The sequence below is a fragment of the Salvia splendens genome, chromosome 14 (assembly GCF_004379255.2).
Source record: "Salvia splendens isolate huo1 chromosome 14, SspV2, whole genome shotgun sequence".
Lineage (NCBI taxonomy): Eukaryota > Viridiplantae > Streptophyta > Magnoliopsida > Lamiales > Lamiaceae > Salvia > Salvia splendens.
Genome location: NC_056045.1, coordinates 19,023,671 through 19,043,529, shown reverse-complemented (window position 1 = coordinate 19,043,529; position 19,859 = coordinate 19,023,671). Strand labels below are relative to the sequence as shown.

General features: G+C 36.9%; 1 protein-coding gene and 1 pseudogene across 1 annotated transcript; one reads left to right on the top strand and one right to left on the bottom strand.

Annotated features, from left to right (window-relative positions):
• The first annotated feature begins 2,423 nt into the window (after positions 1-2,423).
• Positions 2,424-4,780, top strand: LOC121763752 (BTB/POZ domain-containing protein At3g49900-like). Its single transcript, XM_042159829.1, has 4 exons — positions 2,424-2,720; positions 2,981-3,050; positions 3,418-3,933; positions 4,029-4,780. Exons 1-4 carry the CDS (start codon positions 2,428-2,430, stop codon positions 4,704-4,706), a joined length of 1,557 nt encoding a protein of 518 aa, XP_042015763.1. The 5' UTR covers positions 2,424-2,427; the 3' UTR covers positions 4,707-4,780.
• Positions 4,781-6,710: 1,930 nt separating this feature from the next.
• LOC121763232 lies at positions 6,711-11,211 on the bottom strand (annotated as a pseudogene).
• Positions 11,212-19,859: the final 8,648 nt, after the last annotated feature.

The window sequence follows — 19,859 nt, the reverse complement described above, 5'->3', positions numbered from 1 at the left end:
TCGGTTTGGGTCGATTCGGATATTCAGCTTTCGGTTTTTTTGCTCACCCCTACTTCTATATCATTAGGCTTGTTCAGGTTTCTTTTAGATCTTAATTTATTTATTAAGTATGCTGAATTTTTTCTTAGTGAGTAGTATGTAAGTCTATTTTTATAAGTTGACTTGATATGAGTTTTGAAAAATGTGAAGAAAATTGAAAAAGTTAGTAGAATGTAAGTCTCATTTTCATATATATTAATTTAAAGTAAAATGTGTGTGTGAAAATTTAGTAGAGTGTGGGGTCTATTACACAAAATGGAAAAAAGTAAGTGAAATTTTAAATTATAGGTGTCCTAACAGAGCAAATTAGAAGATTATTTCGCAAACGAATGAAGTATTAATTTAGGATTGTGGATCTGAAATAGAATTTTATTTCAAGATGAATGAAGTACTAATTTAGGACTGTGTATCTGGAATGGAATTTTATTTCAAATTTATAGTATTCTATCATTACAATATTGTAATTTATAATTAGATTTTTATTTCAAAATCTCTCAATTCATAATTTTAATTGTGTATTCAAAATATATATTTAAAATTTAAAATAATTATACAATTGAGTATCTTCCACATGCATTGTACACGCAAAACACACACTGCGCATACTTCATGCATGCGAGCACACATTGCATACCCAACACACACAAAACATACACTTCAATAAATAATTGAAAATATATAAAAAATAGTGTAGAAATACATAATTTCTAAAAATAAAATTAAAAGAAATTATTCAATTAAAAGTCAATGTCAAAACTAGTACTCTCTCTTTGTCCACCATTAACCTTCTCATTTTGTCATTTTCGTTCGTCCACCAATAAACTTCTCATTTATTTTTTACTACTTTTGGTATTGGATTCCATATTTCACTTACTTTATCTCCACTAACATTTTTAACCAACTTTCTAAGTTTTATATTCCCTCCGTCCCATTAAATATGAAACATTTGAGAATCGGCACGAGATTTAATGTAGTGTTGTTTTGTGAGTTAATGAAGAGAGAGTAAAGTAAGAAAGATGAAAAAGTAGAGATAGAGTTATTTCCATTTTAGGAAATATTTCATTTTTAATGGGACAATCCATAAAGGAAAACGTTTTATTTTTAATGAGACATGGAGAGTATTTCTTAAAATACTTGCTAGGTCAAAACTCCCCTTGTATTGGTGGACGGAGGAAGTACAATTTTTAAATTATAAAAAAAAACAAAATAATTTGAAATTAGAACCAGAATAGAGTTATGTAGGAGTATGATTTATCTTATCTAATTTTAACAAGTAAAGAATTTAGATTTTGGAAAGGAATTAAAATGTCGATGGGATTGCACCCCTGTAAAGTCAGCAAATTGCTAACTTGTTACAACTCTTCAAGAGAGATCCCAGCAGGTTGTTGGGCTGTATTCGTTAGTCTTTATGACTTCTAACTTTCACAATGTGTATTTTGCACCATATGGAGAGAGAGTAGCTTAAAGATTCATATATTCATGAAACTTTTTAATGTTAGATCACTTTTGAAATTTGGCTAAAGATCAGGCTATATAAAGTATAAATATTTGAATTTGACGTACAACATTAAGAAAACCCTCTAATTGCCAATGAAAAAAAAATTATATAGTATATCTTGAATTTCCAGAACTTAAAAGGAATGAGCAACGATCATGAAAGTTTGGAATAATTAACCTTTCTTAATGGCCATTCGTTGTTATTTTTTGTTGCAGATTGTAATTTCTTGCTCTAGGTTGTCATTAGTAACCTTTAATTGATGATTAAATTACTTGAAACCAATCCCCCTCAAGACGCTACCAACAACTCAAATTTTCAAATTCAAAGTTTAAGTTTAACGTTCAACTTAATGCATCAAGGAATAAATTAAGACCAACTTAATTGTAAATTGGGAGCTTGTACTTGAACTTTGCCCTTAACTAGATAAAAAAAATATAAAAAATTTCCAAGCAAACTAACTTGTACTACAAAGTCAATATTTTTGGCATTTTCTATTTTAACCTTCTGACTTCTGTGATTTTCCTTAGTGTAAATCGTTCATCAATCAAATCAATTTGTATGATTACTACATACTTCTTCAGTCCCATTTAAATATGAAATATTTGAGAATTAAAAGATTTTATATAGTGTTGTTTTATGAGTTAATGAATAGAAAGTAAAGTAAGAGATAATTATTTAAATTTTAGAAAACGTTTCATTTTTAATGGAACAAATGAAGTATTTTTGAAACGAACATTTTTGCTCCCGCCACAACCCCAGGCCCCGTTATTACTCTTTTTTCTTTTTTGTTGAAACATGGGAATTAAGTTTTCAGAGTAACAGGAGAAATGAATGATTTCAATGAAGAGTGGGGAGGGTGGCATTTATGTTTCACCACATGCCCACAATTAATGCACCAACACCCAAACAATTCCTACATGGATACAAGATCAATATACCTATTCTTAAAAACCCACACCGTCCAGTGTTTACACAAAACCCTTTGCCTTTCTGTGAGAGTGAGAGAGCTGGAAATAGATTCTGGAATGAAGGGTTGGAATGATTTAGGGGTTGTTGGAACAATCTTTGAAGAAGAAGAAGATGAAAATTCTGCATTGTCATCATCATTTTCCACTGTTGCTTCCCTTGAATCTTCCCCTTCTAAAACACCACACTTGTCTAGGCTGGAGCACCACCCACCATGGTACATATATTTCATGTTTCTTTTTCTTTGATATTTAAAATCCCCAAATTTCATTCAATTTTGTTTATACATCTCTTTGCCCACTCCAATCTATGTGCCGTGTGTGTTTGGTGATAGAAATCTATGATTTCCACCCTAAAATCAACTGGTGATAGGAAGAGGGGCGTATCAGACTTATATAGTGATTTTAGTTCTCTTTGTATAACGAACTGTTGTGTTATACTTATTTTTTTAGTTTGAATTACCAACATTTGATACAGGCAATCAGGAAGGAGACATGATCCAGATGTGGTGATACATGTGCAGGGCACATGTTTTCGCCTTCACAAGGTACTGCTTCTGTTTTCTCTTTCTCATTTTTTTTTTCAACCAAAACATTTATTCAGAATTTTTGGTTTTAGGGAATTAAACATTTTTGAGGTAGTAGGAAAAATGATTTAACAAACGTTACTTGTACAAATATCCTTTTCTGTATTCATTTCATTACGGAAATCAATTCATTTCATTTTATTATTTAGTTCAAATCTTAACCATCCACTGCAATTTACTTGTGTATCATGATAAGATACATCATATCTCCTTAAATTTTCATCTGCTACTCCAAGAATTAATTGTTTCTCGTTGGCCTAAATAAATGTTCAATGAGAGTGATGTTTCTGTAAAAAAAAAGTGATGAATCAATTACTCAATTTAACAGCAAGCATTGATAGCGAAGAGTGCCTATTTGAAACGGCAGCTAGCGGAAATGACAGAAATAACCCTCTCCCCGCCGTTAAACATAACGGCCCAAACCTTCGCCTTGGTAACGGAATTCTGCTACGGAACGCACGTCTCCGTCACTCCGTTCAACGTCGCCGCGCTCCGCACTGCCGCGGAGCTGCTCGGCATGGCGGGGACCGGCGGCGATGACCTGAAGGAGATCACGGAGGCCTATTTCCGCCGCGTGGTCGCCGTTAACAAGGAGTGCGCTTCCATCGTGCTCCGGTCGTGCTTCCCGCTCCTCCCGGAGTCGGAGGCCGCGGCCGGACTCGTTAGCAGATGCATTGAGGCGTTAAGTCTAACGGCGTCGGGCGACGGTGACGGCGACGCTAAGTGCTTGGAAGGGTTGAGGAATGTCGAGATTAGTGATCTGAAACTGATTCTGGAATCAGTGAGTCAGCGTTTGGCGGATTCTCACGATTTCCTCTATAGAATTATCGACATCTATCTCAAGGTACGCTCGTTTAAGTCTGCTACTTGACTCTAATTAATTAACAATTTAATTATATAGTTATTTATTAACTTGCGAAATAAATTCCAACTGGCCAGGAAAACATGGGATCGTTAAGAGAGGAGGAGAAAATCCAAATGTGCAACTACATAGACTGCAGCATATTATCGCCGAAGCTGTTGATGCATGCGGTGCAGAACCCGAGAATGCCGCTCCGGTTCGTGGTCCAAGCCATGTTCCTCCAGCAGCTCAACACGCGCCACTCCATCATCTCGTCCGCTGCTGGCCACCGCGGCCGTGGTAGGAAGGAGCCCCCAGCCTCGGCCGTGGCCACCCTGGGGGCCATCCTGAAGAAGGACGCGGCTCAGCGCCAGGTGTCGCAGCTCAAGGCGGTCATGACCGCCACGAGCTCGCGCATCCAGACGCTGGAGGAGGAGCTCACCGGCATGCGCCAGCTCCTCGGCCAACCACAGAGCCGCTCGGCTAGCTTCCGCTTCAGCTCTGAGGATGCCAACAAGCTCCAGAGAGGCCAACTCGGGTCGTTTTCTTCGTTGAGTTATCGCGATGTCGCGCCCTCGTCTCATGAGGTGAACTTCGGGAGGCGGTTGATGAACGGGTTGAGGAGCGCTTTCCGATTGCAGAAGAACAAGGCTGAGAGGAAAGAGGCGACTGGAAATGGAAATGGAAATGGAAATGGTGATGCTTTGGGAGAGAGAGATATAATCATAATAAGAAAAAATCAAGCTTTTCATAAGCGCAGCCGCTCTCAAGTTTAAGATTTTCACTATAATATCATCGCCTGTAGTTTATTAACAAATTTATTATGCATCTAGTTTCGGTTCGGTATTTATTTCGATCTTTGATTATATAGAATTTACCTAGTAAAAGTGATGCTACGATTCTTCCCCTCAAGGAGAAAGAATAGTAAGATCAAATAAATATGAATTTTTTCATTTTTTAGTTTAGTTGAATAGAAGATATAAAGGCTTGGTTAGAAGGAATGAGCAAAATATCCGACAATCTCGAATATTTAATCTGAACCAAACTGAATAAGAGTATAAAATTTTGGTTCAGTTATTTTCTTAGAATTCAGTAAAGTTCGGTTTGGGTATATAAAAATCCAAAATATATAGAAAACAAAAAACCTGAATTTAGTTTTAATATTATACATTAAAATATGGTATTTCAATTTTATATGTTTTTAATATTAAAATCATATGCAATTTTTATTATTTTTTTCTGAATATTACCTCCATTAAATATTGAGGGACAAATTAAATACTAGTTACTACTAGTATTTTGCAACTTTGGATATATATTTTTAAACCAATAAGATTGGATACATAACATATTATTAAAATATATCCCCTCTCCGCCATTTATTAGTTTCTTTTTAACTCGGTAAGAGTTTTAAAAAATTATTTGACATGATGAAAAAATGAAAAAATAAGTTAGTCGAATGTAGAACCCACTTTTAGATATTTGTTTGATAATAGAACGTAAAAGTAATAATTTAATTTCATTTATCTTAAATGTAAAAAAGTAAATAAGACTTTAAATCGTGGAAATCATGAAAAACCAAAATAAGATATTTTTTCTGAGACAGAGGTAATAAATTAATAATTCTAATAACAAGATAACAGTCTAATATTAATTTTATGTTTGAAATTATAGTTCATGATATAAAGTTAATTATTGTACTAAAAGATTTTTCACATGTTCATTTTTTAAAGTTTTTTTGGGTTTTTTTAGGCCATACATTTTCCCATTTTCATTTTCATTTTCACATTTTCATTTTCATTTATTAGTTCAGGTTTGGTATCTGAGATAATACAGTTCAATTTCAGTTTAATTTTTAAAAAAATAGTTTTTAATTCGATTCAGTTTGGGCAAAGGCCAAACTAAAAACGGAATACTCAGTACTAGTTTTGATCATTGTAGCCAATATGTATGCATGCTAGCAATCTAACCCTTCACATTAGAAATTTCCCCTGCTCTTGCATCATCTCCAAAAGTCTCGAGCTTTATTTTTAGAACTATAATACTCCTTATTTGATGGCATACCATGTCTTCGGCACCTCCTTATCACTCATGAAATCGACGACAAGCTTCAACAAACCTCCTTATCAACTCATGAAGTCGACGACAAGCTTCAATAAACGTCTCTGCACTCTTCGAAAGTGTGAATAACAACATCTCTCAACTTTTCTAGTCTAGCATGCGAGTTAAACTCATTCAAAATAATTTGTTTTTACTCCTCAAAAGTGGTCATAATGTAGTCAAGCAGTGAATCCTAACATTATTGAGCTTTGGCTCGTAGCTAAAGAGAGAACACGAGTCTCCTAATGCAATCACGTTGGACCGCAGGATTTCTTGTGGCCTGTAATTGCTAGTGAGCGCATAGAATAAGTTAAAATGGACTACAGGATCGTCTTCTTCCTAAACCCAATATTGGAAGGGAGCCGCTATAAGTAATTAATTTCCATTTTGTTCCAAGCAGCAAAGTCCATGTACCCAGATTCCTTCCCAAGCTAACAATGCATTTAAGGATGGTATTCAGTTTTACTCTATCCTACAATTGATCACGTCTCTTAAGCTCTACTCATTAATCCATCGCCCCTAAAGACACATGTTAAACTATTAGACTTAACTTCTATTACACATAAACACATTGATCCGCCCCTAGCCTATTCCCTGGTCAGTTTCTTATCAAAGTTTGCCCCTACTTTTGAGATAAAGAGAAGTCAATTATTAGGCTAGACTATGCCCCTTTCCCATGATTTATGACACGACGATGTAATTTATTCCCCACAAATTATAAGTTACATGCTCCAACAATTTAGGAGTTAGGATTCTATTTTGCGTTAAACAACTCGAGGGAACACTAAAAATACAACAAAGCAGTAGAGGTAATGGTAATGCTATTACACAAAAGCATTGTCTAACCGAATACCGCTCCTGTCCGGTAGAAGTTTCTTCATGTAGTATTTTGATTTACGAGAAATATTGATTTTTTTCCTCCTTTCCTCCGGTATGCACTCAATCGAACATTCCGAGAAGCCACGCCTCACAAACCTGTTAAAAAACCATAGTATCTTTAAGATCATGATACTTAGATATACATAGCAGCTGACATAAAGACAGACAGAGCAAGCAAAGCCAAATTTAATTTAGACTACAGTTTCTTTGAGTCGATGAAAAAGGTGAACTACTGCTTTTAATATACTTATCCAGCAGGTCACAATCAATGTGGAATTTGGAAAGAGGTAAATCACCCATTATCAAGTCAGAAAAAAAAGTTGAGAACACCATATAACTGTGTGAACAAGAGCAGATTTTAGCAGCTTAAAATCGCATTGAATTTCCTTAATGTTCAGGCAGAACAAATGTTGTTATGTCATTGCTTCAGTTTATTTATTCTAAATTTAACTTATTATAATGAAAAACAGAAGCACAAGTAAAAAGCCTCAATTAAGATATACTGTACAAAATACGATGACAGAGGACAAGTGATTTTTAAGGGTTTTAATATGGATACTGCAATCAGAATGACATACCAATCAGCTGTACGAGTTGTCAGTAGGAAAAGCGTTTGAAGTCCAAGAAAAGATGCTTTTTTCTCGATATAATCTGCACAGCCATTCAGAAACTTTATTATCCTCCACAAGATAGAAATCACAGCACCTCTAACTAGTAACTAGCCGCAAGCAATCAAAACACTCAACATGCTCATTTCCCATTGTTGAAAGCTAATACAAATGTACAAAAGAGCATATTGCCATGGTGAGCATAGAGCTTATTACTATGAAGTCTATTAAGAAGAGTAAGAGCATTTGAAACAAAGGGTAATGCAAACATACTTTATTGTGAGAGAATAGAGCAATGCAACATCATGACTAGATTGCAACAGAAGTTGCATAAGTTCATTTAAGTGACGAGATTGTATAATTTAATTACGGAGACACTGGAGTGCACAGGTGGACAGATCCTAAAATCTATACAGACCTCAGCAGTGACAAAAGATGAATAAACAAACATATTTTAGTGGATGAAACGAAATATCTTCTACATACCAAGTAGTTTATCTCCCTGTCCCTGGCCACGACACTCGGGAGAAACAGCAATTGCAGCTACCTCTCCACATTTTTCATCAAAGAAAGGGAAAAGAGCTGAACAAGCTGTAATTTGACCCTCTCTCTCCACAACTATAAAATAATCCAATGCTTGGAGTAGCTGCAGCAAACAGAAACAGGGTGAAACATACAAAGATAGTGTAACAAAAGTCAAAATAACATACAGCCAATGAATAAACCTGTTCCTCTGTTCTCTTTATCAATGTGCCAAACTCCTCCAAAGGTAACAGAAGTTGTTTTATACTATGTCGATCAGTGACTTTCGCCATCCGCATCCCTTCATAAAGATCACTGACAAAAGAATGAACCTTATATAAGTAAACAGCTTCTTTTTTTCATGGCAATTTTAAACAAAAAAAGTAAAAAAAACTCTTGAGTATTGGAAAAAAGAACTCAATTTTTTTGTAATAGGTGCACCTTCAACAAAAGTATGATATATATTAGTACTACATATTATCATAGAAAATGAACTTTGTCTGCAGTTCAAATATATTTCCATATTACAGTCCGAATAGAATTTTCAAGTTATTTGGCAGCATGAAAAAAATATTTAGGAACCTTTGGTTGAAAATTCCTGTGAATAGTTTTATTCTACAAGAAAAATAAACGTAAAACACTAAAACTAATATAACCTGAAAATAGTCTCAAATAACATCTAGAGATAGATACCTTGCCACCATTGTGCCTACTCCGTCTCTTTGAAACAATTCCTTCAGTAAAACTCCTGCAATAGTGCCATCTAATAGATGCACCCTTTGGACACCGCCCTGATCAAATCCAAAAACTACTCAGAACTACAAGATCTTAAAAAACCACACTGAGAGAATAATGTGAGTAGGGTAAAAACCACAAGATCTTAAGCAAATCTGCAAGAGCATTAGGTTTTATCAGATTCCTTTCTCGTTTTTTAAATCTAATTTTCACGCCAACATTAGAATAACATAGCAAAGAATACAGGCTTAGCAAATGCCAACCACTTCGTGCCATAACCGTGCCATAACAAATGAAAAATATGAATAGCTTAAGAACTCAGGACACACATCTAGTCAACAGTTCTGACACAAGAATAATCATTAAATTATGGAGACTTACTCTGCAAACAAAAGCAGCAGCTGCTATTTCTGATAAATAACCATTCAACCGACTCAGCCGTTCTTGGCCTCCAACAGCAAAACCTTGTTCACTGGTAGACCAAAGTCCATTCCCATTGCCAAATCCAACACCATTTTGGAATGTTGTAGCCTGAGTAAAAAGCTTTCCGTTTGTAGTAGGCATATCACTTGTATCATCATACGCTACACAGCCAACACCTTCTTGAGCAACAGCTTTAACATAATTAGCAGCTGTCTCACTTTGTTTAGCCCGTTCACGAACTAACATGTCTGCATCTTGAAGTGTTAGAAAACGTATAAGCCTCCCAGATTCATCAAGGATTGGACCATCAATAATGCAAAGGAGCTTCTCCACACCAAGGGCCAACGCGCATGCAGTAGCAACTTCATAGGTGCTGCAATGTGGAGAGGAAGAATTGGGTTGTAGACATTAATTGGTCTCCATGGCCAAACAGTACAGAGCTTGGAATACTAGGATGCTTATGGAAGTGAAGAGTAGTCAAACAAGTTGTAAACAGAGATTTTCAACTAAGTTCATTGTCATGTTGAAAGGAACTCAATGTGGAAGTCAAACAGCATAAAATAAAAATAGATGCTTAAATTTTGAAAGCATAAATTTGGCAATGCAGTTAGAGATGGGTAGATTCATTATGATATTGTTTAATAATTAGAAGCTACTAGTTCATCTGTGATAATTACTGCACAAACAATCCTGCAAGGATACAAAAATACCTATCAAAATCATTTAGCAATTAGCATACTTGCAATTTAATACTTGTCCAGAACTTGAATAGCCCAGATTGCTTAAAAGCACTATGGAATCTTGATCTAGCCTCTCACATATACGAGAAACATCTACTTTCTTAACTTCACCAGTTGATGCATAATCAATTCCTTCTACAACTCCTCTTCTCTGCAAAGAAAGCCAAGGATAGCAAACCTCAGCAGAGCAAGGACCAAGAAACACATGCATATATATATATAAGACCAGCAAATTGTTGTAGGAAAAAGTATAACGTGATATGGAACGGGATGTAAAGAGAAAGAATATGTCTCCTAACCTTAGCTGCAAGGAAATTACCACTAGCAACACTAACACCATCATGCAGCCTACTATTATCTCCATGGCGGCATATGCCACTCAAAGAAGGCCCCGGTGATAGCTTTGCCTCAATCATAATACGGATCCTCCCAGCTGCATTCATAGCAGCATCTAGAGAATCGGAGTCCGTAATTCTATAGCTCCCAAAATACTTGGGGTCACATCCTGAGACATAAAACACATTTCCACGCTAAGAAACAATAAATCCTCAAAAACAATCCAATAACCTCACCATGGAAAAAAGAGGACATAAGTAAAAAATGTGAAAAACCATCTCACCCCTTTCAGCGAGAAGCCTGTCAATTTGCACATGCGTCCCTGGCACAAGCACAAATTTGATTCCTAACCCCATGCAGCAGCGATATATCCTACACAACAGCATACAAATCACAAAATCAACCCCCAGACTCAACATCACCGTCTCAAATTGAATATAATCGAAAAAGGACAGATAATTAGCAAAAATTGAAAGGATGAAGACGTGCCATGAGAATAGGATCCAAATGAGGGCTATCGACAATCTCGGCGGATATCAAGACGACGAAAGTGCTGCCTCTGTGCGCCTGGAAATACGGCCACGCCTCGCGGAAGAAGCGCACGAACAGCTCATCCTTGACGGCGCTGCTCGCTTCGATTCCAGCGCTCTCAGTCTCCCCATTGACATTGAGTTTATCGTCGAAAGGCGAAGATTTAGCCGATTGTACTCCGCGAAAGCTACTGATTGAGTGAATTTTGATGGAAGTGGAGCTCCAAATTGAAGTAGATGCTCCGCGTGTGTGGCGGCGGTGGTTGAGAGTGGATGGGCAAGGGCTCGGAGAAGCAGCAGCCATTGAATTGAGGCAACAAATCGATGAAACCCTAATTTTTGGAGCGGCACCGAGGTGGTGGTGGTGGATGACAATGGGAAGTAGATGTTGGCGGTTGCAGAGAATAGTGTGGGAAATGCTTTGCTTTATTTCATTTTGAATTAAATTATTGACTAGTCCACAATATCTAATACTCATTCAAGGATGCCACAAAAATTTCTCAACCTAAGAGCATCCACAACCGTGCTCTTGCCAGCGGCACGGTTGTGAGCCCGGGCGGTACTATTCATGCCTGCTCTCTGGCAAGAGCACAACACCCACAACTATGCTCTTCCGCAAGGACGAACACAATTAATTTAAAATTCAATTAAACAATAACATTTCCATAATATTAAAATTCATTTAAAAACCACAATAAATATTACAAATGATAAATAAAATTAAACATTACATAATTAAAATCCTAAAAATTAAAAAAACCACTACTCGTTGCCGAATTTCGTCCACATGTGGTTGATTAGGTCTTCTTGTAGTTGATTGTGGATTCGAGTATCGCGCATTGTGTGTCTTGTCTCGATCCTCTGGCCAACCGTCGTATGCTCGCCTCGGCGTGGGGTATTCGCCGTGACATATGCTTCGTAAGCGGCACGATGTTGTTCGTAGTATTCTTGTTCTTCGCTCTCCGCTTCCGCCATGAGATGAGTGAAATCCATTTGATGTTTTGAGTGAAGGTTGAATGTGTTGATAGTTTGTATAAGAACTATGAATGAGAGATGAATTGATGTGATAAATGAGTGATGAATGTGTGTATTTATAGATGATTTTGGGGAAAAAAAATAAAAAAAAATAAAAAAAATTCAGAAAAAACGGGAAAAAAACGGCCATATTTTTGGAATTTGGAAAATATTTTTTTTATTTTTTAGCATTATTTATAATTAAATACCGATTTTTTTTTAAAAAAAAATTTGAATGCAACGGCTACGCCGTTGCCCAATCCCGTGCCGCCACGTGTGCGTCCGCTGGTACGGACGTGCTCGATACATCGAGCAGCGCCGTGCCAGCGGCGCGAGCGCAGCGGCGGCGATTCTTCTCTTTGCCGCTGGCACGGACGGCGGTGGCGACGACCGCCACCACTGCGGATGCTCTAAATATCCAACAAATAACTTTAAATAATGGCTAGTAGACAACAAATTTCTTTTTTGGACTACCCCGGTTGTTTCTTTGTTGACAAAAAATTCAATCTCATCCACTACTACTCCCTTATTAATGTTCCCCTCCATCCCAATAAATATAAAATATCTGATTTTCGGCATGAGATTTTATGCAATGTTGTTTTATAAGTTAACGAAGAGAGAGTAAAGTAAGACAGAAGGAAAATGGGAGAGTGATGGAACCAGGGGTGGCAAATCGTGCGTGTTGGATCGTTATCGTGTCGACACGATAACGACACGAACACGATAACAACAAACACGAACACGACCCGTTAAGAAAACCTCAAACACGAACACGAACACGACCCGCTACCCTCAGACACGAACACGACACGAACCCATTAACGACACGAACCACTTCGGGTCAACACGACACGATAACAACACGTACATGAGATGACACGATAACGACTCGATAACAACACGACCTGATAACGGTCAAACCTATTAAAAACATCCAATTGCTAATTAAAAAAATCTAATCTAAACATTAAAACACCAATAATTTCTTAGTAACAAAATCCAACAAAAATCCAACAAAATTTAACAAAAATGAAAATAATAAGAATTAATAATATTATAATATTATTTCTTAACGGATAACACGAACACAACACGAACACGACACGAAATTTTCGTGTCCTTAACAGGTCGACCCGATAAGGACACGAACCCAATAAGCTCTGACCCAAACCCATTAATTTCGTGCCGGTTCGTGTCGTGTTATCGTGTCATGTCAAAAATTGTCAGCCCTAGATGGAACAACCCAAAAAAGAAAACGTTTCATTTCTAATGGGAAGAATGAGTCTTAATTATATATTCTCCATTAAAAAAATAATCACATTCCATCTATCTACCAAAGTTACTCGCATTAAAAATAGTACGTTCAATTTATTATCCTGTGTCCAAAAAATTAATTTCATTTGTAGACTACACGAGTTTTAAGGAAAATTGATAAAATAAGAGAAAAAGAGTGAGTGAAGTAAGAACGACCACATAGAAAAGTGGGTATAGTATTTGAGAAATTTTTTACTCCTACTATTTTAGAAATGAGACATTTTGTGGATATCTTAAATAAGACTATTTTTCGTGGATGGATAGAGTATTTTACTTTCTTCTCTCATACCCATTTTTATCTGGATCTATATTCTATTTTACCAATTTAGTACATATTAAAATTTATTTTTGGACGAAAAAAGTAGTTTTTAATATGAACATCGAACATGATGTTATTAGTTGATTTGAAATTTCTGTGCAATCTTGGAGTAGTTTTTATTCAATACTGTAAGCTGAGCTCATTAGAGCAGCTGTAAACAATGTAAGGCCATCCACTACGCTGTCTCTATACCGTCCCTTAAATCGTCTCTTAACTATTATTTGATCACTATTTGAGGGCCCCACTGTCCTTTTTTCCTCCATCCCTTAACTAAGGGACGGAACCTGCAACGCTCCGTCTCTTAACCGTCTCTATACCGTCCCTTAATTACTATTCATTCAATTTCATTTAGAATTTTTTTTTCTACCCAATTCAATTTAAACAAACACACTTTATTAAAAACCACACTTTATTAAAAAACACACAAACTAAATAAACACACAAAATAAAAAAGACACAAAATAAAAAAACACAAAATAAAAAAAAACTACTCCGCCGGCGAATCATTCTCTGGAGGCGGTCGAGGTTTAGGGGGTGTCGGAAGGTCAAGTTGTGCTGCCATAGCAACAATTCCGTTCCACCAGGCCGTGAATTGGGCGTACGAGAAGTGGGAAGTGTCCGCCATTGTGACGGTCATGTACGCCACCATAAGTGTGTCCGAGCCTCCCCGCGAGCCCGAGGCCGGCTGGCTTGATTCGCCTCGGCCCTTCCTTGCTCTAGCCGCTTTCGCCGCCTTCGTCCCTTGCGACCCACGGCGCCCACGCGCGGATCCTCCAGCATCGCCGACCGTACCCGCAAACTCCCGGGATTCAGCCTCAGGTTGGCTGATGCCATCGGTGTCACCACCAGACGCACCACCAGACGAGTATTGGCCACTCGCCGTATGCTTCGTGCGCTTCGAGGTTGAGCCCGAGCTGGAGCGGAAACCTCCGGCCCACCGTTCCTCGTCCTTGACGGCCTGCAAACATCAACAAATCTGAATTGATGACCCTCGTCCTGGTAGTAGGCGCGCAAAGCGGACGTCAAAATGTCGGTGGCCGTGGCGCCGCTTTGGTAGCGCGCTTCTTCAGTCGAGTAGATGCCGCAGAATTTTTTGATCTGTCGGTCGACTCGGTCAAAGTGAGAGCGGAGCATTTTAACTTTGCGCTTGCGGGAGCCTTTCGGCTTTATCTGGTGGTAGACCTCGCAGACCTTTTCCCAGAAACACTTCCGGGTTTGTTGATTCCCGACGATGGGATCGTACGAGACCGTGTTCCAGGCGTTGTACACCGCCATCGTTTCGAAGTTGCTGTACGGATGTCGGCCAAGATCCTCTTCTTCTTCTTCCTCCTCGTCCTCGCCCACCTGGGGTTGTACACCGCCAGTGCCACCTCCACCGCCTCGGCCACCTCCACCGCCAGTGCCACCTCCACCGCCTCGGCCACCTCCACCGCCAGTGCCACCGGGAAAATCCTCCCGGATCTGGGATAATCCCTGCGAATACCGCGTGGCGGAGGGACGGACATATGCATCAAGGTCAAAATTGGGTGGTTGGTACCCCCGGCGTCGCCGAACCCTGAGTCCCAGGGGTTGACGAACCGCCCAATGTGTTGATCATGGTCTCCCAATCGCCAACGCGTTGAGATCCCACCCGTCGGAGCCGGAACCGCCGTAGTTGCCGTCGCCGTCGCCGGACATCTTGAGTTGGTTTATGAAAATTTGAGAGAAAATTTGAGAGAAAATTTATATGATAGGAAGAATAGATGTGTAGTTGTGTGTGAAATGAGGATGAGTTTAGGAGTATTTATAGAGTAAAAAAATTAATAAAAAATCAAAAAATTATAAAAAAAAACAAAAAAACGGTATTATTACCGTTACAAATTTTTTTTATTTATTTAAATTCGATTTTTTTTTAAAAAAATATTTATTGCGTCAGCACGTGACGACGCCCACTCGCGGGCCGGCGAGTGGGCGTCATGCACGACGCCGGGTTGCTCCACGTCGCCTCGGCGCGTGGCGAGACAGCCCGTCTCGTGGCTCGCCGGGACGAGACGGGACGAGATGGAGGCTGCAACGCGTCGCGCCGGCATCCCGTCTCGCCGGGACGAGACGCGAGACGCCGGCGAGACCCGTAGTGGATGGTCTAACTCTCATCAATAGTCAATATACAATGGCAACTTTTTTTTACTACTATTGCAGATTGTGCAACTATCTATGTGAATCTAACTTTTTGGCCTCATTCGCTAAGATTAATTCGAAATCTAGCCTCAAACATCAAACGGTTTTAGATCAAATATTAGCAATTATAGTAACTTTGCTTTGTACGAGTATGAATTTATTTTTCAATGTAAGACTTAAAATGCCAAACATTACTCTATTGCTTTGCATGACGCAAACCGATGGAACTAATTGTCCATACACAAACAAAAAACTAATTAGCTTTGAAACAATTGAAGATAGTAATTGAATAAAAGAGATGTAGTTCAAACTTCAAATTCTAGTTAGCATAAAAAAGGAATTACATTACGCCTCGTCTTTTTATCTCTCGGATTCAACAACTAAAATTTGATGTTTCACTAATTTTGCTCCGAAATGAGCTCTAAAATAGGTCTCCACTGCCCCTCACCGCTCTTAGACCATCTCCAAGGGTACACTAAAACCTAAAATGAGATAGGTAATTAGCTCTAACAGTACTCCAAAACCAATCCCATTTTTGGTTTTTTGGAAAAAAATACATATCTTTAGGTTTACACTAAACTCAAATTCAAAAGTTTTCAAATTTTGTGAGTAAAAAAAGAATAATATATAGAATATTCTTTTAAGTTTGAGTTTAGTGTAAATGGTTAGAGTAAAATCATATTTGATGTAACATTTACACTAAAATGGGTTTGAATTTAGTGTAAATGGTTGGAGATGCTCTTAAGATGCCAAAGTATTAATACTCTTCGTCCCTAAAAGTTTGTCCCATTTTTTCATTTCCCTCTATCCCACAAAATTTGTCTCATTTCACTTTTTACCATTTTTTGTAGTGAACCCCATATTCCACTAACTCATTCATACTCACATTTTATTATAAAACTAATATATAAAAGTAGGACCCACATTCACTATTTTTCCCGACCCACTTTTCATTATACTTCTTAAAATCTGTGCCGAGTCAAAATGGGACAATATTTGGGAGACGGAGGGAGTACTACATTTAATTCATCAAGTTCAATTTTAAAAATAAATTATGAAGAATATAGTATAGCAAATTAGAATGAAACAAGGAATAATATTTAATTTTTATTATTCCATCATCAATAATAGCACGTGAATGTTCGAATTTCTCCATTGATAGTTCACATGAGATTAATCCTATGTTATAGTTACTCCATTTGATAGTTCACATGACATTAATCATATGCTATAAGGTCCTCACAATTTCTATCACCTAGAACAATCACTATATATGATGGTGAATTTAAAAATTAACTAGTAGTAGTATAATCCAATTAAAGAAAAATGATTATTAGTATTATGTTGCAGGCAACCCTTAATCTGAAAGTGTACATTTTATGATACGACCATCATCATATTTCAAGAACATATACATCATAATTTAGTAGGCAAATGCTAGACCGACGATATTAGTAGTAGTATAACAATATTTTCACACCAATATAAACAAATAACTGAAATTATTAGTACTAATTAATTTTAGGAAGAAATCCTTACATTTATATTCGGTTACCCTCAATTAACATTTCAAGAAAATATCTCAATAGTTCATTAATTACATCTTAGTTCTATCTCTTTAATTCATGAAAACAATACAAGAAGCTTAGATCTATCTCTTTATAACTAATTGATGAACACAATACAAAAACTTAGATTGATGAATGAATTAAGCCGATTGCGGGTTCGAATCGAAACGTCATTTCCCCAACTTGACACGCATTTTCGCCTTGCAAACACATGGTGATCATGCATCTTATTCATCCCTCTACCAAATTTGCGTTGAAAACTTGATGATTAATTAAGGAACCTTCAAAGCTGACAAGTCGGTAAATTTGTCCGATTACGAGAGTATCTTCGGGCCGGAGAAGCTTGAGCTGCTTGATCGGGGCGGCGTTCTCGGCCGCCACCGTCCCCGTCGCCACCACTCGCGCCACGTAGTAGCCAGGATTGCCATTCATGACCTCGCTAGCGTTCGTCGACGAGTGAATTCTGTCCACCTTTCCACCGGGGCGCTGGATCACCACCGTCGCCGCCACATCGGCCGCCTGGCGATTCCCCATCACGCCAACTGATTCCTATTTTTGAGGATTTATAGAGGGAAAAGATCACTTTGTCAACGAATAGGAGTCCGTTTTTTTATTTTAGTCCGTCTACCGTGGATAGGAGTCTGAGTTCATTTTACTATAAATAGTACTCTCTTCGTCCCAAAAGAGTTTTAATACAAAATTGGTAAAGTAGGAGAGAGAAAAAAAGAAAAAGTAAATAAAATATGGTTAATGGAGAATGAATCTCACCTTATTAAAAAGAAAAAAGTTTCTAAAATTAAAAATTGCGTATTTTTGTGGGACGGACTAAAAAAGTTCCAATATCCATTAATTAATTCTACTTTCCACTAACTTTTTTTCACTAAATTTTCTTTAACATTTCTTAAGAACTGTCAAAAAATGAGATTACTAAGAGCATCTTCAGCAGTGTCCTTGCCGACGGACGTGCTCTTGCCGTCGGCAAGGACAAGGCCTGTCCGCCGATGTGCTCTTGCCGACGGCAGGGCGCTGCTCTATGCATAGAGCACGTCCGTGCCAACGGCAAGAGCACGAGGCGTCGACGTGGCATGCTCTGATTGGCATGTTGGTTTATCATTTATTATTATTATTTTTTAAAAATCGAAAAAATCTGAAAAATTCAGATTTAATAAAAAAAATATTTTCCCACTTCCTAATAAAGTATATCCATTTTTTCCACACTTTTAATTTATTTTTTCATTATTTTTACCCCAAAATTCATACTTTTATCTATAAATACTCTCATTTCAAACACAAAAAAATGACACTATACCAAACAACTCTCTCAATCTCAATTTTTAGGATTTTAATTATGTAATTTTTAATTTTTAGAATTTTAATTATGTAATTTTTTAATTTTTTTATAATTTGTAATATTATTCCGGGTAATTTTAATGCATTTTAATATTGCGGAAATGTTTTTATTTAAATTGAATGATAGAATGTGGGACCCTTGAGCTTGTCCTTGTGGAAGAGCACGGATGTAGGTGTTGTGCTCTTGCCTAAGAGCATGGAGTAAAAGTGGGTTCCGGCCCATATCCGTGTTCGTTGGCAAGAGCACGGACGTGTATGCTCTAATGGTAATGGAGACGTGGAGTGTTAGATACATCTGCTAAACTACCTGAAAATGGCAGATTCTGATAGGACTATAATATTGATGAATTCCATTTCATCTTGCAATTCCACTTTATTCAATATTGAATTATCATCAGCACATATATAGTACTAGTATGTGACAAGTGCAAAACACATCTGATGAAATTTATTTAAGTATTGCTAAGACGTCTGAATTACGTTTTAATAAGTGTTTAATTTCATGATATTATATTACTCCAGATAGATTGACGCAATTATACATCAATGATTTAAGAAACATCTAATTTGTTCTTACTTAATTACTTTATTAAACGTAAATGTGTAACATGAAAAGTTAATTGAGGATTTAAGAAAAATAAGTAAACGTAAATGTATAACTGGAAAAGTTAATTGAGGATTTAAAAAAAATAAGTGAAGTAATCATTTGAGAGAAACTAAACATACAAGTAATTACATAATCACAACAAAAGATAAATTGGACATAAAATTTTCAGTTTAAAATTTTCAACCAGTAATAGAGTTGTATAATCCAAAGAGACAATTTTAGTTTGAATCAAGAACACTGATTCCAGTTGTTCAGACATGTCTAAAATTGAAATTCATTATTTCTAACTGCCAACTTCAAATAAAAATTTATTGATCAAATTTATACTCAAGTACTAGTAATTTGATCAATTATATCACATTTTAAAGCTTTCAGGTAGTATATCACAATTTTTAAAGCTTTTCAAAATTTATATCTACAATCACTTTATTTCGGAATAATCTTATCATTAAAATTTTATGTCAAACATTGACCTATTATTTTGATTCGAAAATAAGTTGCGTTCATAGAGTTTAAAAAAAATTGTCGAAAGAATGATTTCAAATACTAATGATAAAATCAGTACTACAAATTCAAAATATTAGAATAAAATTAAGAAATAAAAAATATTGAGATAATATTTATTCGATCCATCATTGAGAAATTTTGAAAATAAAAATAGTTAAATGATGTCATTGACAAGTATTGTTCAGTTGCTGCATTGGTGAGTAATAAAAAATTAGAAAAA

Coding starts and splice junctions, on each gene's coding strand:
- LOC121763752 (XM_042159829.1), top strand. CDS start 2,428: ATGCACCAACACCCAAACAATTCCTACATGGATACAAGATCAATATAC. Junction 2,721..2,980: donor CTGGAGCACCACCCACCATG/GTACATATATTT, acceptor CATTTGATACAG/GCAATCAGGAAGGAGACATG. Junction 3,934..4,028: donor TTATCGACATCTATCTCAAG/GTACGCTCGTTT, acceptor CCAACTGGCCAG/GAAAACATGGGATCGTTAAG.